Below are 27,501 nucleotides of genomic sequence, written 5' to 3'. Positions count from 1 at the left end.
GCCTCTTCAGGAAAGTTAAAGAGGAAAGTGAAAAAGCTATTAAAACTCAACACTCAAAAATCAAAGATCATGGCATCCCGTCCCATGACTTTAAGGCAAACAGATGGGGAAACAATGGAAACAGTGACAGACTTTATTTTGGGGGGCTCCAAAATCACTGCAGATGGTGACTGCAGCCATCTCCAGAAATTAAAAGATGCTTGCTCCTTGGGAGAAAAGCTATGGCAAACCTAGACAACATATTAAAAAGCAGAGACATTACTTTGCCAACAAAGGTCTGGATAGTCAAAATTATGGTTTTTCCAGTAGTCATGTATGGATGTGAGAGTTGGACCATAAAGAAGGCTGAGTGCCGAAGAATTTGATGCTTTTGATCTGTGGTGCTTGAGAAGACTCTTGAGAGTCCCTTGGACTGCAAGGAGATCAAACCAGTCCATCCTAAAGGAAATCAGTCCTGAATATTCATTGGAAGGACTGATGCTGAAGCTCCAATACTTTGGCCACCCGACGCAAAGAACTGACTCATTGGAAAAGACCCTGATGCTGGGAAAGATTGAGGGCAGGAGGAGAAGGGGTCGACAGAGGATGAAATGGTTGGACGGCATCACCAACTCAATGGACATGAGTTTGAGTAAGCTCTGGAAGATTGTGAAGGACAGGGAAGCCTGGCGTGCTGCAGTCCAAGGGGTCACAAAGAGTCAGACACAACTGAACGACTCAACAACAACAACATATACACACTACTATATATAACATAGATAATGAACAAGGACCTACTGTATAACACAGGGAAGTCTACTCAGTATTCTGTAATAACCTCTATGGGGAAAGAATCTGACAAAGAATGAATATATGTACACGTATAACTGAATCATTTTGCCAAATGCCTGAAAGTAACACAACATTGTAGTAATAAATCGACTATACTTTAATATAAAATTAAATTTAAAATAAAATATTCAAATCTCTTAAGTTAAATTTTGAAATATCATTAAAATTTCAAAATAAACTTAATAAAATTGAAGTTTAAGTAAACTTAAAAAAAAAGATTACCAATCATTCATGAAAGATGTGTGATAAAGGACTGATATCTGAAAGACACAAAGGACGCAAAATTCAACAGGAAAAAAACAAAAGGCAAAAGATCTGACCAGACAACTCACCAAAGGAGATACATAAATGCAAATGCACATATGAAAAGATACTCCACATCACATGTCACTAGGGAAGTGCAAATTAAACCAATTCAACGCTACCACACCCTATCAGAATGGCTAAAATCCAGAACACTGCCAACACCAAATGCTAAGGAGGGTGTGGAGTGACAAGAACTCTCATTCACTGCTGGTGGAAACGAAAGATGGTACAACCCCTTTGGAAGAGAGTTTAGCGGTTTCTTAAAGGGTAGACACAGGCTTCCCTATGATCCAGCAGTCACACTCCCAGTTATTTACCCGAATGACTTCCCTGGTGGCTTAAGTGTCTGCCTACAATGCGGGAGACCTGGGTTCAATCCCTGGGTCGGGAAGATCTCCTGGAGAAGGAAATGGCAACCAACTTCAGTATTCTTGCCTGGAAAATCCCATGGACGGCGGAGCCTGGTGGGCTACAGTCCACGGGGTCGCAAAGAGTCAGACATGACTGAACGACTTCGCTTTCACTTTCTTTACTCAAAATTGACAGAAGTTGAAAGCAACCAAGATGTCCTTCAAAAGTTGAATGAATAAACAAACGTAAATTCATACTGCTACTGCTAAGTCGCTTCAGTCGTGTCCGACTCTGTGCGACCCCATAGACGGCAGCCCACCAGGCTCTGCCATCCCTGGGATTCTCCAGGCAAGAACACTGGAGTGGGTTGCCATTGCCTTCTCCATTGTGTGAAAGTGAAAAGTGAAAGTGAAGTCGCTCAGTCGCTTCCGACTTGTAGCGGCCACATGGACTGCAGCCTACCAGGCTCCTCCATCCATGGGATTTTCTAGGCAAGAGTACTGGAGTGGGGTGCCACTGCCTTCTCCGTAAATTCATACAATGGAATACTATTCAATAGTCAAAAGAAATGATCCATCAAGCCATGAAGAGACATGGAGGAACCTTAAATGCACGTTACTAAGTGAAAGAAGGGCTTCCCTTGCGGCTCAGCTGGTAAAGAATCCGCCCGTAATGTGGGAGAACTGGGTTCAATCCCTGGGTCAGGAAGATCCCCTGGAGAAGGGAAAGGCTACCCACTCCAGTATTCTGGCCTGGAGAACGCCATGGACTGTATAGTCCATGGGATCACAAAGAGTCAGGCACAACTGAGCGACTTTCAGTTTCAAGGGAAAGAAACCAGTCTAAAGAGACTACATACTGTATAATTCCAACTACAGGAAATTCTGGAAAAGATTCAACTATATGGAGACAAAAAAAAGATCAGTGGTTGCCAGAAGCATGGGAGAATGAAGAGGCAGAGCACAGGACTTGGGGGCTATCAAACTATTCCGTATGAGCCTGTAATAGTGAACACATGACATGCATGTGTCAGCTCCCAAAGAACTGTACATATTCAACATAGTTTTGAAAGTCCCAGCCACAGAAATCAGACAAGAAAAAGAAATAAAAGGAATTTAAATTGGAAAAAAAAAGAAAACTGTCACTGTTGGCAGATGACACAATACTATACAAAGAAAACCCTACAGACATCACCAGAAAACTACTAGAGCTCATCGATGAATTTGGTTAAGCTGCAGGATACAAAATTAATATATAGAAAGCTGTCGCATTTCTATACACTAATAAAGAACTATCAGAAAGAAATTAAGGCAACAATCCCATTTACCATCACATCAAAAAGAATAAAATACCTCGGAATAAACCTATCTAAGGAAGTAAAAGAGCTGTACTCAGAAAACTATAAGATCAATGAAAAAAACTGGAGACAACAGAAACAGTTGCAAAGATACACTGTGGTTTTGGACAGGAAGAATTAATACTGTTAAAATGAGCATACTACCCAAAGCAAACTACACCAATGCAGCCCCTATCAAAACACTGATGGCATTTTTCACAGAACTGGAACAAATAATTTTAAAATTTGTATGGAAAAACAAAAGACCCTGAAGAGCCAAAACAATCTTGAGAAGGAAGAACACAGCTGAAAGAATCAGGCTCCCTGACTTGAGACCACATACAAAGCTACGGTAACCCAAACAGTGAGGTAGGGGCACAAAAGCAGACACACAGACCAAAGAAACAGGAGAGAGCCCAGAAAGAGCGCAAAGTGTTACAAACGCAAGCTGGATCTTAGTTAATACTAATGTACCAATACTGGTTCATCAGTTAAACAAATGCACCACACCAATGCAAGATATCTAAAGAGGAAACTGTGGGGAGGGGAGGGAGCACGGGACTCTCTGCTCAATTTTTCCATAAAACCAAAACTTCCCTAAAAAAGAAAAAAATTTGTTTTTTATGGCCACTGCCCTAGGAGGAGTCAGAGGACTTGCATTCTCAGGTCTACATCATTCACTGACTATGTAATCTCTACTGCCCAAAATACCTCATATGCCCTATTTTATCCCACCTTTATTAACATAAAACGGCTTCCCTTGTGGCTCAGCTGGTAAAGAATCCGCCTGCAATTCGGGAAACCTGGGTTCGACCCCTGGGTTGGGAAGAGCCCCTGGAGAAGGGAAAGGCTGCCCACTCCCGTAATCTGGCCTGGAGCGCAGAGTCGGACGTGGCTGAGCGACTTTCAGCTTCGTGTTTAACCTAGTGAGGTGGAGAGTGAGGGAGGTCTGCCTTTCTCCCTTCAGGAGGGTAAAATAAGCTACCGAATAGTTCTGCTTCATGCCCAGCATCACGAAGACAAACTGCCCCACTGGCACGGCCAGCATGGAGAACTGTACCAGTGAAAAGAGGGACATGTTTTTAATTCACTGGGACAATGGTATCTTTGTATAATGCCTTTAATACCAGGATTCACTGGGAAATATTTTCACCCACTAGAGAAAAATCAGGACTTTGTCAGCTCCCTTTGACGATTCTTTCCAGGAAACATCTCAGGCATGTATCAAGGCAGCCACATTCATCAGTGACATTTACAAAACATAATTCTTTTCAAAAATCTCAATCTAAATACACACTGGAAATGCTCATACTAAAATTCTATTTTATTTTCATGGATATCTACCCATTCGAATATATAATCCAGCTAAGATAAAACAGGTTCAAGCTCCAAAGTCTATTTAATATTTGAACTAAGTCTCTATGAATTTTTAAACTATTACTTTTTATTTCATGTATCCATTTAACACACTTCAGAAAGATCTAGTAATAAAATCATAATCCTAACTTTTAAAATATGCTTAAAAATACTACTTCTGCAACATTTCCTGGTTAGTATAACAAAACTCATAACACATAGTTTATATCAAATATACACTTAATGTTCAAATGTCATTGCTACCAACTTCTCTAAGCCTCAGTGTTCATATTGGTGAAATGCTATGCTATGCTATGCTAAGCCACTTCAGTCGTGTCCGACTGTGTGTGACCCCATAGATGGCAGCCCACCAGGCTCCCCCATCCCTGGGATTCTCCAGGCAAGAACACTGGAGTGGGTTGCCATTTCCTTCTCCAATGCATGAAAGTGAAAAGTGAAAGGGAAGTCACTCAGTCGTGTCCGACTCTTAGCGACCCCATGGACTGCAGCCTACCAGGCTCCTCCGTCCATGGATTTTCCAGGCAAGAGGACTGGAGTGGGGTGCCATTGCCTTCTCCGATTGGTGAAACGGCAGTAGTTAAATAGTTATGAGATTCAGAAATGAGAGAGAACTCATTTGCAATACACTACCCGGTGCCTGTCATATAAGTGCATGTGTGCTAAGTCACTTCGGTCGTGTCCAACTCTGCAACCCTGTGGACCGTCGCCTGCCAGGCTCCTCTGTCCATGGGATTCTCCAGGCAAGGATACTGGAGTGGGTTGCCATGCCCTCCTCCATGGGATCTTCCTGACCCAGGGATCAAACCCAAGTCTCTTATGTCTCCTGTAGTGGTTCTTTACCACTAGGACCACCTGGGAAGCCCTAACAATGATTAATACCAAGAATTTTTTCTAATGTTATGTCAACTACACCCCTTTTTAAAAAAAAGAGGAAAAAGACTATTTTAAAACAGCATTTTCTTTTTTTGATAAATATTTATTTGTTGTTCAGTAGCTCAGTTGTGTCCGACTCTTTGCAGCCCCATGGACTGCAGCAAGCCAGGCTTCCCTGTGCTTCACCATCTCCCAGAGGTTGTTCAAACTCATGTCCATTGAGTCGGTGATGCCATCCAACCATCTCATCCTCTGTCACCCTCTTTTCCTCCTGCCCTCAATCTTTCCCAGCATCAGGGTCTTTTCCACTGAGTCAGCTCTTTGCATCATTTACTGAATTAACTGGGTTCCATCCATCTACAGCTAAGCTAAAGGTCTATTTAACAGCAGCTTTAAATGAATTTTTAAAACTCCAAACTATGTTTTGTAATGAACATACACTATAAGAGATTTTCTACAAATTAAAAAGACCCCAAGTATCTTCAACTGTAACTTCTATAACAAAGTCATTGCACCCCATCCTGTCCCCACACATACAGCCAACCATCAGCCACGCTGTAAGTTTCTGAAGTAAGCTCCTATTGAACCAGCCTTCCATCCAACCACCCCAATCTTTTGGTGGCTTCCTGAGGCTCCCATCCCATTCAGCCTCCACACTGTTACCAGAGGTATCTTCCTGAAACTGATCTAATACCCTGGCAAAGATCATGAGAGTTCCCTGCCTAGAGAAGAAACCCCAAATCTGGTGCTGGCTATGGCATCCCAGGCTCTCTTCAACCTGGTCCATATTCAGCCAGATCCACCTTCCCATAACCGCCACCCCATCCCATTCAGCCAAACTCTCCAAATGAGTTCTGTGGTTCTGCTAATGCAACAGAATTGCCCCGCCAGACCCTCCCCCTGAGGCTCTCCTCCCTGCCACCTTCAGCCTCTGTTCACGGAAAATCCCACTTGACCTGAAGGACAGAGTTTTCCCCAATACCCAACCCCAGGAGGACTATTTGCTTCCTCTTCTGAATGAAAAGAGAGTAGAGTAGAAAACTATGACAATTATAATTACATTAAAGGAATAGACCATACAGTGAAATATTACTCAGCCATAAAAAAGAAATAATGCTATCTGAGGCAACATTGATAAACCTAGATATTATCATACTAAGTGAACAAGTCAGACAGAGAAAGACAAATATCATAAGCTATCTCTTATATGTGGAATCTTAAAAAAAGATCAAGTGAACTTTAATTTATAAAACATAGACTCACAAACATAGAAAACAAACTTAGGGTTACCAAAAGAGAAAGGGGGGAGATAAATTAGGAGCTTGGGATTAACATTTTCATACTACTATATATAAAATAGGTAATCAAGATATTGAGTATAGTTCCCAGTACTATACAATAGGTCCTTGTTGGTTACCTATTTTATAGAGAGTAGTATGTATATGTTAATTCCAAACTCCTATTTTAGTGGTGGCTTATTAGTTCCATTTTCCTTACCAGGACCTCCTGTTTTAAAATATTTATGCATGCAAATGGTTATTAGGGTGCCTGGTCAGGGTGGGCAGTTTCAGTCAGGGTGCTTCCTCTAATATTCCCCTTTCTTCCCATCTAGAATTGAGATGCAAAGGCTGGAAGAGCAGCAGCCACCTTGTAACCCGAGAACAACCACATGATGGCCAAGAAGCAACACACAAGTCTGGGTCCTGGTGGCAAAGAGAGGTTCCCCACAGAACCCAGTCCCTGAGAAAAAGAAAACATCATCAACTGTTCTTTGTTACAAACATCCAAACACAATCTTAGCTAACACTCATTACTAGTTAAACCTATTTCATTTTTTAAAAGAGAAGAAAAAGCCCAGACTAATACCACCGTAACTAGCTACAAGTAGCACTATCGCGATGTGCAATGCTCAGTCACTCAGTCATATCTGACACTTTGTGACCCCATGGACTGTAGCCCTCCAGACTCTTCAGTCCATGGGATTTCCCAGACAAGAATACTGGAGTGGGTTGCCATTTCCTTCTCCAGGGTTCTTCCCAATTATGATGAGGCCCTACTAAAGACCACTCACTACACAACTGACTATGAATCTCAAAGAGGAGATGAAATCTGAAATCAAGATTTTGCAGAATCCTGAAGCCAACTGAAAACCACTGAGGTCACATGGATTGAAGGGGGCAAAGTTCTCTGAAATCTTTACACTCCAGCTTCCAATTCAGCCAGCACCAGAATTAATTTACACAGTAAAAGATAGGATTTTGACCATTCATGTATCTGTGTATGCCTTAAAAGTGAACTGAAAATGAAAATTACAGCTGGAATAGTTCTCAGTTCCTTTTGTCACCATGCACAAAAGCAGAATCACGGGGCCTTAACGTGAAAAGGGATTAAAGCAACTCCTCAGCGTTTTCATGGAAAATAGAAACTTCTGTCTTTTTTCTTAATCAAAGAGGTTTTTTCCATGATCTATACACACAGATTGGAGAAGGAAATGGCAACCCACTCCAGTACTCTTGCCTGGAAAATCCCATGGGCGGAGGAGCCTGGTAGGTTGCAGTCCATGGGATCGCTAAGAGTCGGACACGACTGAGCGACTTCACTTTTACTTTTCACTTTCATGCATTGGAGAAGGAAATGGCAACCTACTCCAGTGTTCTTGCCTGGAGAATCCCAGGGACAGAGGGGCCTGGTGGGCTGCCGTCTATGGGGTCACAGAGAGTCAGACACGACTAAAGCGACTTAGCAGCAGCAGCAGCATACACAAAGATACATAGTCATACATAAGTAAGAAACCTGCCACTCAGCTTTCACAGAGAATAGTAAGAAACCCTTGTTATAGTTATTTGAGGATAACTGATCAATTTCCAGGTCAATGGGAAAATACTCATTTTCTTGGACCAAAATAATTTACCTTCCTTGTCCATTAAGTCTAAAATGTATAGAATACAATTCATTGGATTCACATTCAGTTCAGTTCAGTTCAGTTGCTCAGTCGTGTCTGATTCACATTAGCGCTCTCATTTTCACACTTAACATCAATTTTAAAAATTAACAATGTGTTGAGAAAAGAAAATCTTCCATCACAGACTCAAACAGCAGAATTTCACAGTGACAGCTAATTAATACTAGTAATATAATAATACACAGAAATTAATTCTAATAACAGTATGTAAGTTGGTTTCCTTATACTGACAGGAAAGACAAGAGGGATACTGGGCATCTTTTATGCTAACCTACTAAAAATGTCTTATATTACATGGTAAATACCCTGGATAATTCACTGTAAGATCTTAAAGAAAGTCACTGATATGGGCTATTTCTAGTATAAACAATAATAAAGAAATATGTTTTATTTGTAAATAAATGCTTTTATTCACCCTGCCTCTGGCAATCTGCTGAAGTAATGAGATTTTTTTTTTTTTAATTAGATGCCTTGAACATCCTGGCAATAAATACATTTTATAAGTAAAGGCCCTGGAATATGAATCAGAACACGGCACCCTTCTCTGCAGCAAATTGCTCTTTCTGTGTTATTCTAATTCAACAGACAGTTGCCTCTTTTCACTCAAAAGTAAGGACCAAAGCAAGACCCAAGAATAGACTACACCATAAATAATTAGGGCTCACTCACTTGCCGCTATTCTTGTTCTGATCCAGAAGGCTAGGTTTGAAGTTCTTCCAAAGCCATCTGAGGACTCAACTCTCAACTTCTAAACCTAATAGTCATAATTGCTAACGTTATACATTACTGTAATTCTCCGTTTCTGTCAACAGACAAACTCTGAATTTGTTACAGCTGACCCACACTTTCAACAGCTGGGGCATATGATCACTTGGCAACCTGATAACACTCCAGCCAAACGCAAAGTCACCCTGGAATCAAGGAACTTGGTCAGAAATGAATATCGAAATAAGCTCTCAAGTTCAGATAGGAATGGAAAATGTTTTGAACAATGCACGATTTCAGAAAATGGAACAACTGTACTTTGAAAGTTGAGTGAGCTGACACTCCCTATTCACAGCCTACAATTCTTTTCTGATTAGATCAGCCCCCACAGCAAGTCATCGGGATAATAAGCACTGTAATGAAGTCATCGAATTGGATACTGATGGGAAATCATAACCGGCTTCAAAATACATCGGGAAACAATGAGTTTTCCAGGTCTCTAGCTTTCCACATAACACACTGCCAATACTCTTACTTTTCTTTCCAAGACCAGATGAAACACAGAACATCTATAAAGCCGAGGACAAACTGATGACTTATGCATTTTAACACAACAAAGAAGATGAAGGAAACAACCTCCACTTTTCCAGCAAATTCGGGACTACAAGTTTGAAAAAGTGGATGTGTAAAGTTCCATACTGATTATTAGGCTATAATGAAAATGAGATAAAGTGAAATCGGCAACGACCTCCAGGATCTTCTATTTCCTTTTACTTCCAAAGGCAAATAAAAACCATCTTTTACAGAACGTCCACTTCCTCAAGGCAAGTCAAATCAGCACCTCAGTTATTTCTGTTTTCTAAGTCATCTGCAAGTACCCACATGTCACAGAGGTAAAACTTGATGGGACAAAAATTCATACAGCTATCTTTTTTTTTTTTCAAAGTAAAAAAGGTATTTACTTTCAAACTTTCAGACTCTTTCTTTCTGACCTTAAAGAACACAGGTGTGCCTGTTCCATAAGGTTTATTAGTGTATTGCAATATCTCTCATTTTTAAGGTTCTGGAACAAATGATTAAGAATCTTATTTTCAAATGGAAGTATAGATGTAAACATGAGTGTATTGGACACGAACACATATACAGATGCTACAAATGTGCTTTAGCCTAAAATATCATAGCACTTGCTCGGTGGTAGTATCATACAATAGAGCCTTGGCACAAAGGAATTCTGATTGTGCTGTATACAGAATTCTACATGCATTAAAGGAATGTCAAAAATAAAATATGTTCTAGAAGGAGATGAAACATGTTCACGTAGATTTTGAGCTTTGGGGGGAGGGGGCCTGGAATTTAATTATTCAGTTCATGCATCTTTAACCATATAATCCCCATTCAATTTACAGAAATTGAGTTTCTTAAGACCAAAGCAAATATTCAAAAGAAGCAAGACCACTTGAAATCAACTGATGAAACAGGCCACGATTCACCATTAATATATTAAGGCTCTTAGCCATCCCTGGGTGTGGAGCGCTTAAGTAGAGCCACAGTTAGGAGATTGTCTAGACATATTGAAAGACAATGTCCAGAGACTAAAAGACCCTTTAAGATGAGAAAGTGTTCTTTAATCTAACCTCTCATTTAACTATAAAGTCAAAATAAACACAATGCTAAAACGTCAATACTATTTATCATAGAATTTCCCCAACGTAAAGGACAGGCAGAAAAATATCTCAAAATATACTCCTTTACCTTTAAATTTACAACAGACTCTCTGACGAAAGTCTTTCATCCATCACACTATCAAGTAACCTTTACGATAGGTAGGAATAGATTTAATATAGTCACGAACCATAAACTTTTCAAATAAAATCATTTTAAGAAAAACGATTTGGTGATGCTCTCAGTGGTGAAACAGTCCATTTATTTAAGAAGCTAAGAACCTTTTTTTAAGGGTTAACCAATACCCCGTATCAAGCAAGGTCAGCAATGCCTTAGTAATCCCACGGAGAATGAACCTGTAACCACCCTCCCAGCAAGAAGGATGATTATGCGTAGTGCTTAAGAGCTTTTTACAAAGGAGAAAAACGCAAGGTGCCTCTTGGAAACCAAACCCCTCCCCCGCACTGTACTGCCCATCCGACGGTGTCTCCCGGCCATCGCCCACCCGGCCACCCTCCCTGCGGTGGGATACGGAACCCCGTCCCCCAAAGACCAGGTTCAGTCCCAGGACTGGTCCAGACACCTGTTTACTTGTGCCCAAGCAGCAGTGGCTCCTGTCAAGCAAAGGAGACGGTCACCCCGCAGGTCTGTGCCCCGCCCAGGCGGCGGGGGCGACATACCTTTGTACCTCTCCAGGACATCCTCGTAGGCCTGGAGGTACTCCTGCTCGTCCACGCACAGGTAGGCGGCCGGGGAGAGGTACCCCGCCATGCCCAGGTTTATCTCAGCGGGGACCGGCCGAGCCCCCTCTCCCACTCGAAACCCGGACAGGACCGCAGTCAGCGAGGGGCAGCCGCGGGCACGGAAACGCGCGAGGAGGGGGGAGCGCCGGGGCGCACAGGGGTTCGGCCGGGGAGACGCCCCGGGGTCTCAGCAACGGTCCGTGCAGGCGAGCCCGGCGGCGGCGCGCAGCGCCACGCGGCGCGGGGGAGCCCGGGGCCCGGCGAAGGCGGGCGCGGGGCGACGGGCGCCTGCACCCTCGTGAGCCGAGGCGGCGGCCGCCTGGGCCCGGCTCTGCGCGCCCGCTCGGGGCCGGGAGAACGCGCGCGCTGCCTCCGCCCGCGGTGCTCCGCGGCGCATCTGCGGCATTTCCTGGCCGCCGCGCCGCAGACGCGCGCCCGCGCCCGGGAGGGGGAGCGCGGGGAGGGGGCGGGCGAGAGGGCGGGCGGGCGGCGGCCTCCGGCGGGCAGCGCCCGGCCCCTCCCCGGCCCGCCCTCCCCGGGCGCGGGGCACCGCCCGGATCCCAGGGGCGAGGTTTCTATTTGGGACCCACAACAGGTGCCTGGGAAACAAAGCCGCGGATCGCGCCTCCCGCGCTCGCAACCCCCGCGGGGCTCCGGGGGAGACCGGGGGAGCCTCCGGGACCGGCCGGCCGCGCGGAAGGGCCGGGCCCCGCGACAGCGCGGGGCGCACGGGCGGGGGAGCCGGGGTCCGCGCCTCGGGGGCCGCCTGCGCCTGCGCGCCCCGCAGCCCCGGCCCGGCCGGCGGCCCCTCCCTGCCGCCCCCCAGAGCCTGGCCGCGCCGCTGCGCCGCCAGAGACACCAGGCTCCGCCACCGGCTCCTCCCCGCCGCGGATCATCCGGCGGTGTGATGTGGCCAAGTGACTTACCCTGTCTTCATCAGGATAATCATATCATAAAGTTCATCATATCATATCATCATATCACAAACGTGTGACATGTCAACATTGTACGTGTTCGCTGTTACTATTATCAGATGAGCCACTTCATTGTTGACTCTGATTGATGACTCTGGCCACATCTCCCCTCCCTATTTCTTCTTTCATGAGTACTGACCTTTTGTCCTTGATGAGTCTTTTTTTCTTTTTTAGTGATGTGAATCTGGTCCGATTTCCATGAATTGTTACATGGGAATGAGTAGTCTTGAGAACACTGTATACTCTGGATAAAACTTCCTTAAGTTAGAATTGGAAAGCTTTACTTCGCATTAGTAATTGGCCTATGTGACTCCAAACATAATAAGACCACCCTTCTCTTTTCTATCCTGACCACTGATCTGAGTTTGATCTCACATCCCACTAAGCCTTTAGGATCACTAGAATTTTCTTGCGACTTGGCATGCATTTATGTGCACATTAGCTCATGAAGCAACAAGCATGATCCATATGGGACACCTAGAACTGAAAGGATTAGCAATTCAATCCCTAAGAGTCGTTCCATTTACAAATCACATATGTACAAATAAGTCTCTCAGAACTCTCCTGTCTCTCATGGACACAGAGAACAGAGTTGTGGTTGCCAGGGGGTACAGGCTTGGGGGGAGGAATGGAGTGGAAGCTTGGGATTAGCAGATGCAAACTATTATATATATGATAGGTAAAAAACCAGGTCCTACTGTATAGCATAGGAAACTAGTATCCCGTGATAACCATGAGAGAAAAAAAAATGAAAAAAAGAATATATATATAACTGAATCACTGCTGCTGTATAGCAGAAATTAACACATTGTGAATCAATTTTACTTCAATTTTAAAAAAAATTTAAACTGTCTTGTCTCCCTCCCAATGAATAAGGTCATTGAGGGCATAGTCTGAGCCTTAATCAGAAATTGCCACCCAGTAGCTTCCCTGATAGCTCAGTTGGTACGATTCCTGGGTCCAGAAGATCCACTGGCGAAGGGATAGGTACCCACTCCAGTATTCCTGGGCTTCCCTTGTGGTAAAGAATCCGCCCACAATGCGGGAGACCTAGGTTTGATCCCTGGGTTGTGAAGATCCCCTGGAGAAGGGAAAGGCTACCCACTCCAGTATTCTGGCTTGGAGAATTCCATGGACTATATAGCCATGGGGTCACAAAAAGTCGGACACGACAGCGACTTTCACAAGCACCCAGTTTTGTGAATATAATAACTGCACACTCAAGTGATTTTTAACTGTTCATTTAAGGAACTAGTCAAAAGGAACAAGCAGCACTGGTAGTTGTTGGGGTAAATGTATATTCCTGGAATGATAATCGAGGCTCAATCTGCTAATAATCTTAGTGTGTTCCACGAGGAAGCGGCAAAAGCACAGCAGTTTAGAGCTTGGTCCCCCAAGTCAAAATGGCCTGAATTCAGATCCTAGCTCCACCACTTCCTAGAACCTCGGGAAGAGTCTCTCCTCTTTTGGCAGATTTCTGGCCTGAAAAAAATGGAGAAAATAAGAGTGTGTGTGCTCAGTCACTCGGTCATGTCCAAATCTTTGCAATCCAATGCAAAGCAGCCCTCCAGGCTCCTCTGTCCATGGAATTTTTCAGGCAAGAATACTGGAGTGGACTGCCATTTCCTACTCCAGGGGATCTTCCCGACCCAGGGATCGAGCCCGTGTCTCTTGGGTCTCCTGCATTGGCAGGTGGATTCTTTACCACTGTGCCACCTGGGAAGCCCTGAAAATAACAGTGCCTACTTCACAAAATTGTCAAGAAGCCTGAATGAGATAACATATGGGCTTCCCTTGTGGCTCAGTTGCTAAAATATCCGCCTACCATGTGAGAGACCTGGGTTCAATCCCTGGGTTGGGAAGACCCCTGGAGAAAGGAAAGGCTATCCACTCCAGTATTCTGGCCTGGAGAATTCCATGGACTGTATATACAAAGAGTCGGACATGACTGAGCGACTTTCACTTTCACTTTTCATCAGGTGCATAGGGCCATCAGTCAACCCTCATTCACAGAGCATTTACCATGTGTCAGGGAACTTGCAAAATGTTTTGCATTTACTACTTTAATCACCATAGCCACCATGATCCTTGGATAGACAAAATGAAGCTAAGAAGTAAATGTTCAGTAAATTGTCCAAGAAAACACAACCAGTTTGGGATAGAGGAGGAATTAAAATCCAAGTCTAACTCTGCGAAGATCTTTCAATTCTTCACTTCAAAGAATTCACATGGGACAAATATCCATAATTTAAAATAGCATCATCACTAACCAACCATGTACCTTCACAAGCACTTCAAGACTGAAAAACCCAGCTTACGATATCATGCAGGCAAAAACAGCAGATCTGCTGGTTACGATGTTAAAGAAAACAAAGCCCCTTTCCTTCCATGTTACCATGTCATTTTCACCTTGACCCTGAGATCAGGAGAGCATATATGGCATGATAGGCTCAGATTTTAACATGAAGACACTGCGATAAATGCAGAATCACTTTTAAAATTGTAAAGTATCAGACATGTGACATCGTCGCCAGGAAATGTACATCTGATTATCTCATCACACTGCTTTTTACATCTTCAAGTGATTCTGCACCACTGACAGCTAAATAGTCCAGTCTCTGCAGAATTGCTCCAAAGCGTCCTAACGGTTCCCACTCTTCCCTACAAATCCCAGGCTTCAGCTGCACAGATGACTTGCAGTTTCCACCTGAACCCACCTCCCTGCTGTGTGTCTGCAGCTCCATCCCGCGGACATGACCTCCAGTTTGCACCAGTCCATCAGGCTAGTGAAATCGCCCCTCCCGCAGCAAGCCCCCCAGCAGCCCTTCGGGAAGCTGCCGGCCTGCTCTCGGTCCGGGGTAATCAGACTCTCCCTCTGGGTTCTCCTCATCCAGGCCCTCAAAGCCGTCACAGCTGGCCTCTCACCCTGCTGTGACTCTCTCACTCGCGCGTGTGAGGTTAGAACTGCTTTCAAGGCAGAACCAAGTATGCACCTTCATGTTGTCCCAGAAGCGTAATAAACATGTATTGAACGAGAGTGACTAACGGGATCCCCCAAACCATATGGTCTTCTCCACTCGAGACATTTCCTCATTCCATTCTATTTTTACAACCTTAAACACAAATAACCATGTCCAACTTTCAATTCCTTTATTACTAAATAATAAACACAGTGGACATCCCCACACCCTTTCTGACCCTTGCCCTGTCTCTTATTAGGGATGAACTTCACAGACAGATTAGGTTTCAGGCCAAGTGCGAAAATGCCTAATAAAATGAGAAGCTGAAACCTGAATGATATGTTTTCCAGCTCTCCACTGTACCACATCCCCTCAGATGACCTGTCCCCTTACCTGGATGCTGTGTGGCAAGTTTAACACATAATATATCTGAACTTCATAGTTTAGCCATATGATGATGAAACAGGTGTTTATTGACCCCTCAGCCTATGCTGTGTGTGTGAGGATGGATGTAACTTGTGTGCAATAGCCAATTTACCAGTGTTTATTTTAAACATGGTCATTAGTACACGTCCATACTAGAGCCGCTTATTCTGTCTGTTGTTTTATTTTCTTTTGTTCTATTTTTGAAGAACTAATGTAATCTTAAAGTCCGTAACTCGGAGGTCTCCAGTGCAGCAACTACCACTAACTTCATAGCAAACCCTTTACAGTAAGTAAGGTGTGGCCTCGCCCTCACAGAGCCGAGACTCCCCTGACCCCAGTGCCCACTTTTCCAGTGCACCCCATCAGAACCCCCGGGTCCTCCATTCCCCACCGGCCGTACACGCCGCCGGCTACTACCGCCAGCCGCTGCTGGCTGCCTGTCTAGTAGTTTATGTGATCTCATCCCCCGACAAACAGGTGCCTGTCCTTCTCCCCTAGCCCCTCCTTCACTACCAAAAGCAAAATGCCCATCTCTGTCACAACCATCAAAACTCAGCCCAGGAGCACCTTCCGCCATCCAGGCATCCTGCTTTGGAGACCCAGGCTTGCCACAGAGCACCACCTGTCACCATCTTCCCTTTCCGCCGAGATGAGTATCTGGTACCCTGGTTCCGGCACTGTTTCCTCCACCCCCTGGGGGTGTCATGACCGGGCAGGGAATCCGGCCTTGGTGACTAGACCCTCCGGTGCCCACCCAGCCCTCCACAACCCCCCGGCTGCCCTGCTCACCCTCCCTTGGCTCCCAAACTGTTTCCATCCTCCCTGCCCTGCCCACCTCCACCCTCCGCGTCAAAGGCCTGGGCGAGACCAGCCAGCATCTCACAAAAGAAGCCAGGAGAAGCTCAAGGCTGTTGCCCCAGAAACCCAGATGAGAGAATGGCTGGCTGGGCGCTGTTTATTTTTCCCGTAATCAGAAAATCCCACTGAGGGGACCCTCGGGGGACTCTCGGCCACCATGGTGGCCAGGATCTGAGCTAGTCCCCTGCAGCCCCCTAGAAGGTAGACAAGTCCCAGCTCTGCATGATGGTGGGAAGCAAGAGAAACTGAGTGGGCAGGGGCCTGGGAGGGAGAGACGGAGGGGGAAGAGGCCCAATCCACAGTAAAAATCAACTCTGGTAAACACCTCGCCTCTGGCCTTTGCAAGAGAGGCCCCCGGGACACACCCCAACCTACCCCGTTGCCATTTCTGAGAAAAAAATTAGGTAACAACCACCTCAAAAAGCATAGGTCATATATACACAAACCACACAGGCACTGCAGGCTGGGGGATAGATTTCCACAGCAGGCTCAGCTTACAGCTGAGTAAAACAAGCCATCCCTTCTGGGACCTACAGGCAGTGCAAGGGAACACCAGGTAACAGAAGAGAAACATGGGTCCCTCCCATGTATTAATTAATCAGGGATGCATGATGGCTAAACCCTCAAAAGCACCAAAGGCAGGAGTTGCTATGAACATATGATGCTAATACAGATGCTATGCTTAAAAAAAAAAAAAAAAAAAACCTGTAGAGAGCCCTACGCAATCTTGGGTACCAGAACCCAGGAATCTAGCCCCCTGATAAATCTGGTGGCTCGGAGCTCCCAGGCAACAGGGAAACGAAGCTTCCAGCAAACACACTGTGAAACACTGAATTAATACTTTCAGATTGTCACGGTGGCGACTGCACACATATAGGAAACTTCAACGCAGATGCCTGTAAATATCCTCTTGGTTTCAAAGATATCGGGTCCTCCAACCAGAAGACGGGGCCAAACAGCTTAGTCACTAGCAGACAGGGCCAATTGCTCCTTCGATAAAATCGGGACAGAAAGTAAACATGGTCATCCTCCTCCCCCACCTTAAGCCTCAGCTCCCGGCCAGACAGGGCCCCCGGGGAGCCGGTGGGTGAATTTCCACCTCTCTGCACCCCCCAGCCGGGCCCCCCCTCCGCTCGCTCTTACCTGCGATCCTAAGCACAGCCCTCTCCGCGGGGTCCAGCACCGAGCCCCCGTGGATCTTTCTTTTCGATCGCTCATGTTTAGGCAAATTCCAGGGTAAGGTGTCTCCAGGAGCTGGAGATGCAGAGCCAGATTTCTGGCTGAAATCATCTTCGTCAGAAAAATCCGCAGAGGAAGACATGGAGCAGCGATAGGACGCGTTCCCGGAGCTCTACAGGGGATGACACAGAGAAAAGCATCAATGGCAGGGCACTCGCGTCAGCTCGTCCATTTCAGCAGCCCCCTCCCTGCCCCCAAAGGGAGTCCGCTGTCCCCCACCCTCCTCCGAGCGGCGGGGGGAACGCGCCCCAGGGCTGACCCCAGCGCTCACCATCTTCTCCGGGCCCCGGCTCCAAGCCCAGCCACAAGGCCTGGGCAGCTCCGGTTCCAGGAAGATGGGCACCCAAGTGTGTGGCCTGTGGTCCGGCCACCAGCTCACAGATGACTGGCCCAACAATGAAGCCAGAATCCACAGCCTTCCTGTTACAAATCTATAGTATCTGGCTCCCCCACCAGGCCGGGACCGAGATTTTCCATTACGAGCTGCTGCTTAATTCATTAATGCAACTCACTCCAAGTTGCAAACACAAAGCACAAACGCAGGATGCTGAGTCCTGACTCCTTTCCGCTTCCCCTCCGAGTCTCCCCTCCGACCAGGTTTGAGCCCCTCGTTCTTTTCAGTTCATTTTTTTTTCCTGAGTTTGAAGCTAGTTCCCAGACTCTTCTGGAGGAAGGAGGGAGGAGGGGCTGATTCTGAGAAGAGCCTTTTCTGCAGACCTGGAGAGTACAAAAGGCTGTTTGCCGAAGCCAAAGGCAGCGCCAGTAAACAAACGTCTGAACTCGGTTTGGAGCTCTAGAGATCATATAAACTTCGAGCAGAGGAACAGCTGCCAGCGATGGAGACGGAGGGATGCGGTGGGGAGGAGGAAGAGCTCCCCGGCCCGGCCTGCCCCGTCATCACACGCGGAAACCGGAGACGCGGCTCGGACCCGCGTGCGCGGCCTGAGCTCGGTCCTCCCTGCAGGAGCGGAGCCGGGCGCAGGGCGTGTCCGGCTGTCTGCCCTGCAGGGAAAAGTCACCAGTCATTAGCCCTTCCTCTTTGGTTGGGTTAAGTTTGTGATAATCTAGTGAGCCACTCATTTACCACTGAAAGGAGGCTGCTAACTGTGCTGTGAACAGGGTTATAAACAAGATAAAGCATCCATGGGAAAAAAAAAAAAAAAGGCTGTGTGACAACCTCCCAAAGCACGAGGGATAAACCAGAAGTGAATCAGGATCTGGCCTCCGTCTAGTCAGGCATGACCGACATGAAGTCCTGATGCACATGTAGTGACCAACACCATCATTTTAAAAGCAAACATACTATTTCCTGCAAAGTGTCTAAGATTTATCTTTGGCTTTACTCTTTCCCCTCAAAAGCAGTTTTCCATTTTACATGAAATGCATCGCTTTGGCTAATTATCAATTTATTTAGATTTTGTGTGTTTTCTTAGTGGAAATCGTGTACTAGGCAAATAAATAAATTCCACTGATTTTCTGTATTCATTGGAATCCACAGAGTTGTGAGGAGGCATTAAGTCAGTCACAGGATGCTACTATCAACCTACTTTATTTTCCATGTTTTTCTGAAAATTCGTCCTGAGCTCTATAAGGCTGTGATGCTGGGTAGGTCCACAAAAAAGGATGACATTCTTAAAGACTTTCAAAAGGGTAACGGGTTTCCTTGGTTGCCTTCTGTCTTCCTTAAACTGGCTTCCAACCTGTCCTTAAGAAAGGTCAACTTTTATCTGTGAGCTTGTATTTCTTGTTGTTTCATGCACTCTTTCAGTGAGAGTAGTCATTTGGTTGTTTAGAGACAGACTTGGGGAATAAATGGTTAAAGGACCACCCCCATCCAAAAACTCTGATTATTGATTTTTGTAGATGAAGTAAATTTTTCTAATGATTAGAGTCTCAGCTAATGGAAGAGCAAAACATGATTTATGCCATGACATAAACACCACTCATCACCCAGCCAGATGGGAACATTTACGACCCTGGACCCAAGGGTGTTTGACTGGTGCAGCCTCTAATCTGGACGTGTCCTTGGTGAATGGGTAAGAGAGAAAGGAAGACAAGGCAATCAGCAGCACCTCTTTCAACAACACAGCGCAGGGAAATACACACGCAGACGGAGGGAAAGCACGCTGGCTTGTACACAGCCAAGTCTCTCCCAGGCTGCAGGACTCGAGTGCTAACCATCAAAGCATTTGGTTTTTCCCCACAACAATCTTCATGAACACTCTTTAAATATAAGGTAAACTATACAAAATTAGGCCCATGTGAACCTTGGAAACTGAGAACAGATTTTTTTTATCATTTACATGCTTCATATTCTGAGAATTACCTTTTAATTCACTTTTTAAATTTTAGACATATGCACTCGGCAGTACAGAAATTTTTTTCTATATCTTTTTAGCCTTATCTGGCTGCTTTATTGAATTTGAATTTTCTATTTTAATTGGTGGTGTTTGCTGTTGGCTGTTTAGCTGCCAACAAGATAGAGACTAAATTGGCCACCTTTTAAGGGCTATTGAATTTAGTCTTTTAGGTTTTAAGTGTGTGATTAAATGAATGCTTTTATTTTAATCAATGAAGGTTGTCTATGGTTTCTGTCTTCAAATTTGGGGAAAATATATTTCGAATCTTAGTAAATTTGCATTCTTTCTAATGTCAGTGGCATCCATGCCAGTGAATCAAGCAGACTTTCTAAATCAAGTGTTCCAGGTGGGAGGCTGAAAATTCCACCACTCACCTGTCCTTTCCTAATATCAGGCAAACTGGATGAACCATTGATAATTGTTTTTCTGTTTCTTTTTTATTTAATATTTGATGAGGTGAAAGAAGAGAGTGAAAAAGTTGGCTTAAAACTAAGATCATGGCATCTAGTCCCATCACTTCGTGACAAATAGAAGCAGAAAAAGTAGAAGCAGTGACAGATTCTCTTGGGCTCCAAAATCACTGCAGATGGTGACTGCAGCCATGAAATTAAAAGACACTTGCTCCTTGGATGGAAACCTATGACAAACCTAAAAAGCATATTAAAAAGCAAAGACATCACTTGGCCAACAAAGGTTTGTACAATCAAGGCTATAGTTTTTCCAGCAGCCCTGTATGGATGTGAGAGTTGGACCATAAAGAAGGCTGAGCACTGAATAATTGATGCTTTTGAACTGTGGTGCTGGAGAAGATTCTTGAGAGTCCCTTGGACTGCAAGGAGATCAAACCTGTCAATCCTAAAGGAAATCAACCATGAATATTCATTGGAAGGACTGATGCTGAAGCTTAAGCTCTAGTACTTTGGCCACCTGATTCAAAGAGCAGACTCATTGGAAAAGACCCTGATGCTGGGAAAGATGGAAAGCAAAAAGAGAAGGGGGCAGCAGAGGATGAGATGGTCAGACAGCATCAACGACTCAATGGACATGGATTTGAGCAAACTCTGGGAAATGGTGAAGGACTGAAAAGCCTGGCCTGCTACAGTCCGTGGCGTTGCCAAGAGTCGGACAAGACAGCGACTGAGCAACAAATTGAAGTACAATTGATTTACAATGTTGTGTTAGTTTCAGATGTACAGCAAAGTGATCCGGTTATACATACATATATATATATATATATATATTCTTTTTCCTGAGAATGGATTCAAATGAAGCTGCTTTGAAGTCGACTGACCCTCCAAAACTATTCTTTATTGATTTGAAATGACTTGCCGCTTCACAACTCTGCCATGGGGGTTAAAGGAAAGAGCTGGGGGTACAGTCCTTTCTTTTGGAAAAAGCAAATGTGTTCTCTGACCCAAAGTCCAGGCCTCGCCTTCGATGTGGGGCTTAAAGTTCAGACAAAGGAAGAGAACTCTTGGGACCAGCAAAGACCCAAGTTCCTCCTGCTCTGCTCCTGTTGCCTAAGGTTTGATTCCTGTTAAAATATAAATATCTGTCTATAGGGAATTCAGTAAGTAAGTGACAGTATATCCATACAATGGACTACTTTGCAGCAATTAAACAAAAATGTTATTGATCTACATTTAGCAAAGTGGGAAGGGTGCATACAGAATGATTCCTATTAAAAAAAAAGTCTCTGTGTGTGTGTGTGTGTGTGTGTATGTGGAAATGAATAGAAAGATAGATGATATCTAGACAAATAGGCAGACAGGTAACTATCTACCAGAGTGTAAACAGCAGTTATCTCTGGGTGATGACTAATGCTATGAATGAATTTAATTTTATTCCTTATAATTTTTTAACGTAAAACAAACAGTATACAAAAAGATTACTGAAAGGGAGAAGATACTACATCAAGGGTCAGAGAAAATATCAAAGGCTATAGAAAGAAACAACCATTTAACCCAGTGATTTTAACTGTCTGGGGCTCACGGACACCTCTAAAAGTCAGACCAGAGCCCATAAGCAAAGACACACAAACTTCAAGTGTGATTTTATGGGATTCACTGGCTCCGGGCTAAGCCCCCAAGGTACATCATCAACTGTCAACCCCATTTGGCCTGCGTGTTGAAAACAAAAAAAGTGGGGAGTGGGAAAGAATGTGCAGTATTCAAAAGTGAAGAAAGGTAATTAGGAGAGTAAAGACAAAGCTGGCCCAGGTCATCATGGTTTAATATTTAGCCTTTTTCCTTAAATAAAGGACTGTGAGAGTCCTCCAGTCTGACAGCGGATCTCTGCGACCAAGAACAAACAGCTAGGCTGTGAGGGACAGAGACCCACGCGCTGTGTCAGCACAGCCTCCTTGGGAAGGCGGTCTGAGCAGCTGGATTAGATCACCAAAAGCGAGCAAAGGGACCTTCCTAATCGCCAATTCACTCCCACGGTGCAAAAACAACCCAGATCTCCTAAAGCCAGGATAGTGACATAATGCGGCATTTTTAGCAGGGGAACTAAACAATAATCGCTCTAATTGAAACCCCAGTGGGGGATCTGGACTAGCACAATGGAGCTGCCTACCCTGGAAGCCGCCCAGCCTCAGCACCCGGATCTGGAGGAAGGTGCCAGGAAGGTGCCAGGAAACTGCCTTGGCCCAGCATTCTCTGAAGGCAGCAAGAAATCAGTGCGGAGATAAGACCCGGAGACATAGCCAGACAGCCCAAGGCCCAGAGGCGGACACGTGGGCTCTCACAAACGCGCACACCTGAGACGTCGGCAGGCTGCTGTAAGCACGGTTCCAAAAATTTAACAAGAAAATAAAAAGCCTGTGAGGAATCAATTAGACAAATTCAGATTGAGGGATATTCGAAGATAATTTTATCCTGGACTCTTTCAAAGAGGAAAAAGGTCAATGTCACAGAACACACACACTACCCAAAGTGGCTGCTGCTGCTGCTAAGTCACTTCAGTCGTGTCCGACTCTGTGCAACCCCGTAGACTGCAGCCCACCAGGATCCACCGTCCCTGGGATTCTCCAGGCAAGAACACTGGAGTGGGTTGCCATTTCCTTCTCCAATACATGAAAGTGAAAAGTGAAAAGGAAGTCGCTCAGTCGTGTCTGACTCATCGCGACCCTATGGGTGCCATTGCCTTCTCCGACCCAAAGTGGGGACTCTGCTCAATTTAAAAAGACAATGGAAGCCTAACAACACAGTTATGAGCCTTGGTGGGAGTCTGAATTTCTCTTTAAGCTAAAAAGACATGTTAGGGACAACGGGGAGAATGTGCACCTGGATCACCAACTGTTTATTAGCTGATACTGGGAGACTGCTGTCAATTTTCTGAGGTGTGCAAATGGTATGCTGGTTGCGAAGAAGAGCATCCCTATCTAAATTCACTCTGCCGCACTCGCTCTCAGCTGTTTCCGTATAAACAGGAATTGGTAAACGTGGCAACAGCTTAACAGTGAGTCTTCACTGTACTGCTCTCCCAACTTTGCTGTAAATTTGAATATTTTCAAAATGAAGGGCTGGGGAAACACAGAGCAAGGTCTTTTATGGTTTGTGTGTGTTGCTTAGTCCAGGCCTGTTCTCACAAGATCAGATCCCCTGGGTTTATGTCCTCGGTGACAGAACCTAACTAAGTAAGTGCTCATGTGAAAGTCGCTCAGTCGTGTCCCACTCTGCAACCCCATGGACTGTAGTCTGTCGGGCTTCTCTGTCCCTGGGATTCTCCAGGCAAGGATTCTGGAGTGGCTTGCCATGCCCTCCTCCAGGGGAGCTTCCCAACCCAGGGAGTGAACCCAGGTCCCCCAGAGCATCTCATAGACACCTGGAGAAGAACCGAAACAGATGCCAACCTCAAAGGGACCCCAGATCTCTCTGCCTTTGTCCCAATCACAGTTACATCTTTCCAACAGGTGGAAAGATATTTAAAAGGTGCCTAGGTGTTATTCACTTAATACACAATCCAGCGAGCACAACATTGGTGCAGTATCACATAATTTTTATATATTTTATATAAACTCCCACCAAAAAAACAAAATTTAGAATAAGTGAAGATCCAGTTTTGTTTAAAACTCTGTTGATTAGGTAAGCACAAATACTAAATACTAACTTCTTACAAAGTGTATAAAAATACTTGATCTGGCCCAAGACTATTCTTCCATACTAGTTTTCTATTTGAAAATAAGTCCAAAAGAAGGGCACACTATGTGATTTTAGAGATCTCAAGGAAAACCATCTCTACCACAAAGAAATAGATGTGGAAGAAAACAGAAAATGTTGGAAAATGTGTTTAACCCGCTGAAGACAAAATAACTTAGGGAAAACTTTGGGGCTGTGTGCTTGTCTTAGTTTAAAATGCTTCCCAAACTAGTTGAACAATGCAGGTACTTGCTCATTGAATAAATGACTCCTAATCAGCCTCTTAACTGGAAGCTACCTTTAAATAGTAAGCGGGGAGACTTCTGGTTTGGTAGGGCCTAGGTTGGAGAAGGAAATGGCAACCCACTCCAGTGTTCTTGCCTGGAGACTCCCAGGGACGGGGGAGCCTGGTGGGCTGCCGTCTATGGGGTTGCAGAGAGTCAGACACGACTGAAGTGACTTAGCAGCAGTAGCAGCAGCAGGTCGGCTTTCACCCTCTTCTTTCAGGAGAGATTTGCAGAACTGTAAACCAGGAGGAGAGCCTGGTGAAGCTAGAGGAGAGCGGGTTGGGTGGAGGGGCGTCAGAGGGAGGTGGAGCTGGAAGGTTCTTAGATCCAATTCAGGGAGGAGATTTGCGGCAGAAAGTGAAGGAAGTCCAAGGTTTCCTTCTAAGTTGAGAAGCCCAGTTCACCAGCCTCTGAAAGAAGGACACTGAGATTCAGGACACAAACTCTCTCCAGCGTGTGAGACTGTGTTCCGGTCACAGTGGTCCTTGGTGTTAGGTTTCCAGGGCAACCAGCCTCACTGATGGGATACAGGCAGGAGAAGTGCTCCCCAACGCCTTCTGTAGCTCTGAGGGATGCTCTACAAAGTAAGCACCAGACTCATTTCCTGAAGAGCCTAGCCTCAGGTCTAGGCTGTCTTGGCTCAGCTCTCAGGCATTCTGCAAGACTTCCTTCCTTTCAATTTAACCAGCAAGTTCTTACCCTGCATCGTTTATTCAGTGACTGAGGTCAGGGGCTGGACTGAGCATTTTTACTCACTGTCCAATTTAATTCTCACAGTAACCCAGTAAGGAAGTATGATTAGGGAGGTTAAGTCACTTGTCCATAGGCGTTCTCTCAGTCCAAGGTGGAGCTGGAATTCCACCTGGGTCTTTTGGACACCAAAGTGCCCTAGAATGTCCCAGGCCTCAGAGGAACACAGAACACGCTCACAGCCCTCAAATCTCTTACCATGGATTTGGAGAGCCCAAAAGGATTAGACTTGCTCTGTATTTACTCCAGTCCAAAGCACGGAAATGACCAGGAGACAGGTGTCAGTCCACAATGATGAAAAAACATTCCAAAAAATATGACTGCTCAGATAAGGACAGCTTTGAGCGTCAGGGAGCTCCCTCCTACCCAAGAGACCAAGCCTTCACTGAGGACAACCTCACACCAACTCCATGTTCTTCCAACCCCAAGATTCTCCAGCCCGGGGTGTTCTCACACCTCCATAAATCCTCTTCCCATACAGATAAATAAAAGAAAGACCATGAGAAGTATCAAAACAGTTTGAAACTGTTTGAAATTTGTAAAATTTCAAATTGTTTGAAAATTGCAAAAATCTTTCAAAAATACCACAAAATTTTTTGCATGTCAACCTTAATGAAATCATATTAAAATTACAGAAACGGAGACACTGAGAACTAGTTTGCAGAATCTAAAATATGACACAGGGCCTCCCCAGTGTGATCCAGGGGCTAAGATGCGTCACTCCCAAGGCAGGCGGCCCAGCCCAGATTCGATCCCTAGTCAGAGGACTAGACCCTGTGTGCCGCAGTGAAGCCCTGGAACAGCCAAATAAATGAGCATTTTTAAAACAATGTGACACAGATGGACTTATCTACAAAGCAGAAACAGACTCACAGACGGAGAGAACAGACTTGTGATTGCCTAGTGGGAGGGGCTGGGAGAGAGAGAAACTGAGACTCTGGGGTTAGCAGATGCAAACAATTATACACAGGATGGCTAAATAACAAGGTCCTACTTCATGGTACAGGGAACTATACTCAATGTCCTGTAATAAACCATAACGGAAAAGAATATGACAAAGAAAAAAAGAACAAGTTTGCATTTGAGCATCTACAAACGAGTTTGCATTTGAGCGGCTTTGCAAACTAAGGAAGGGAATTTTTAAAAATCTGCCTCAAAGAAAAGTAAAACATAACTCTGAAAATAGTTCCACGACACAGAAACACATTAAGAAGACAAAAACCACTGAAAACAGCTCTGTACCTAAATAATACTTAATTTTATATTTTGAATGGATGATTATTTATACCAATCAATTAAACATGTATCTTAAGCATCCATAAGCTTCTGCTTTGGAAGAGTCTGACATCCAACCAGGAGAGTAACGGTGATTAAGAGAGCCCACTTTTAAATACCATCATTTTATCTTCATGTACTAGGCTGTGAAATAAGTCTTCCATGGGACAATATAAATATGTGTGTAAAAATATGGTTTACAGCACAAAGTCAAGCAGGAGAAAGGGTCTGATGCAGGAGCACCTGTGGTTCCTGCGGAAGCCAGGATGGAGCTTTACTGCTCCAGCCCCCTGCCTTCCTCCGACCGTATCACCCCAGACTGGCAATGCTGACAAGGCTCTCCCGGAGAGCAGCGGTCCCCAGCCTTTTTGGCACCAGGGATTGGTTCTGTGGGAGACAATTTCTCCACAGCCCAGGGGGAGGGGATGGTTTCGGGATGATTCAAGCACATCACGTCTGTTATGCCTCCACTGATCTGGCAGGAGGTGGCGCTCCGGGGGAATGTGAGCACTGTGGAGTGACTGCAGATACAGACGGGCCTCGCGCACTCGCCGCCACTTATTCTGCTGTGCAGCTCGGTTCCTAGCGGGCCATGGACCGGGGACCCCTGCCATAGACGCACTGTGTTCCCCTGCCCACTTTTTAAATTTATGTTATTGAAATATAGCTGATTTACAATGTGGCATTAATTTCCGCTGTATAGCACAGTGACTCAGATATCCATATACAGACATTCTTCTTCATTTCCTTTTCCATTACGCTTTATCAAAGCATATTGAATACAGTTCCCTGTGCTATACTGTAGGACCTTGTTGCTCACCCATTCTACATGTGATAGTCTGAATCTGCTAATGCCAAACTCCCAATCCTTGGCAACCAGATGTCTGCTCTCTGTGTCTGTGAGTCTCTTTCGTAGACAGGTAAGTTCATTTGTGTCATATTTTAGATTCCACACATAAGTGATATCATATGGTGTCTGTCTTTCTCTGACTTACTTCACTTAGTGTGATAATCTCTAGGTCCATCCGTGTTGCTGGACATGGCATTATCTCATCGCTTTTTATGGCTGTGCAGTATTCTATTA

The 27,501-nt window shown here is 45.1% G+C and overlaps 1 protein-coding gene across 27 annotated transcripts in view; it reads right to left on the bottom strand.

Annotated features, from left to right (window-relative positions):
• The window catches only part of DST (dystonin), a 514,523-nt gene that overhangs the window by 392,891 nt on the left and 94,131 nt on the right, over positions 1-27,501 (bottom strand). For 19 of the 27 annotated variants that reach the window (XM_024983983.2, XM_024983991.2, XM_024983988.2 and 16 more), the window contains exon 4: positions 17,508-17,715. In XM_024983983.2, coding sequence (XP_024839751.1) covers positions 17,508-17,715 — 208 coding nt within the window. Of the gene's footprint in view, positions 1-11,083; positions 11,548-17,507; positions 17,716-17,874; positions 18,002-27,501 lie in introns of those variants that run through there. The other 8 variants (XM_024983998.2, XM_024983999.2, XM_024984000.2 and 5 more) reach the window with 2 other exon arrangements.

Source organism: Bos taurus, chromosome 23 (genome assembly GCF_002263795.3).
Source record: "Bos taurus isolate L1 Dominette 01449 registration number 42190680 breed Hereford chromosome 23, ARS-UCD2.0, whole genome shotgun sequence".
NCBI classification, from domain to species: domain Eukaryota; kingdom Metazoa; phylum Chordata; class Mammalia; order Artiodactyla; family Bovidae; genus Bos; species Bos taurus.
Note: the sequence above shows the minus strand (reverse complement) of the source record. Positions and strands in the feature narration are given on the sequence as shown.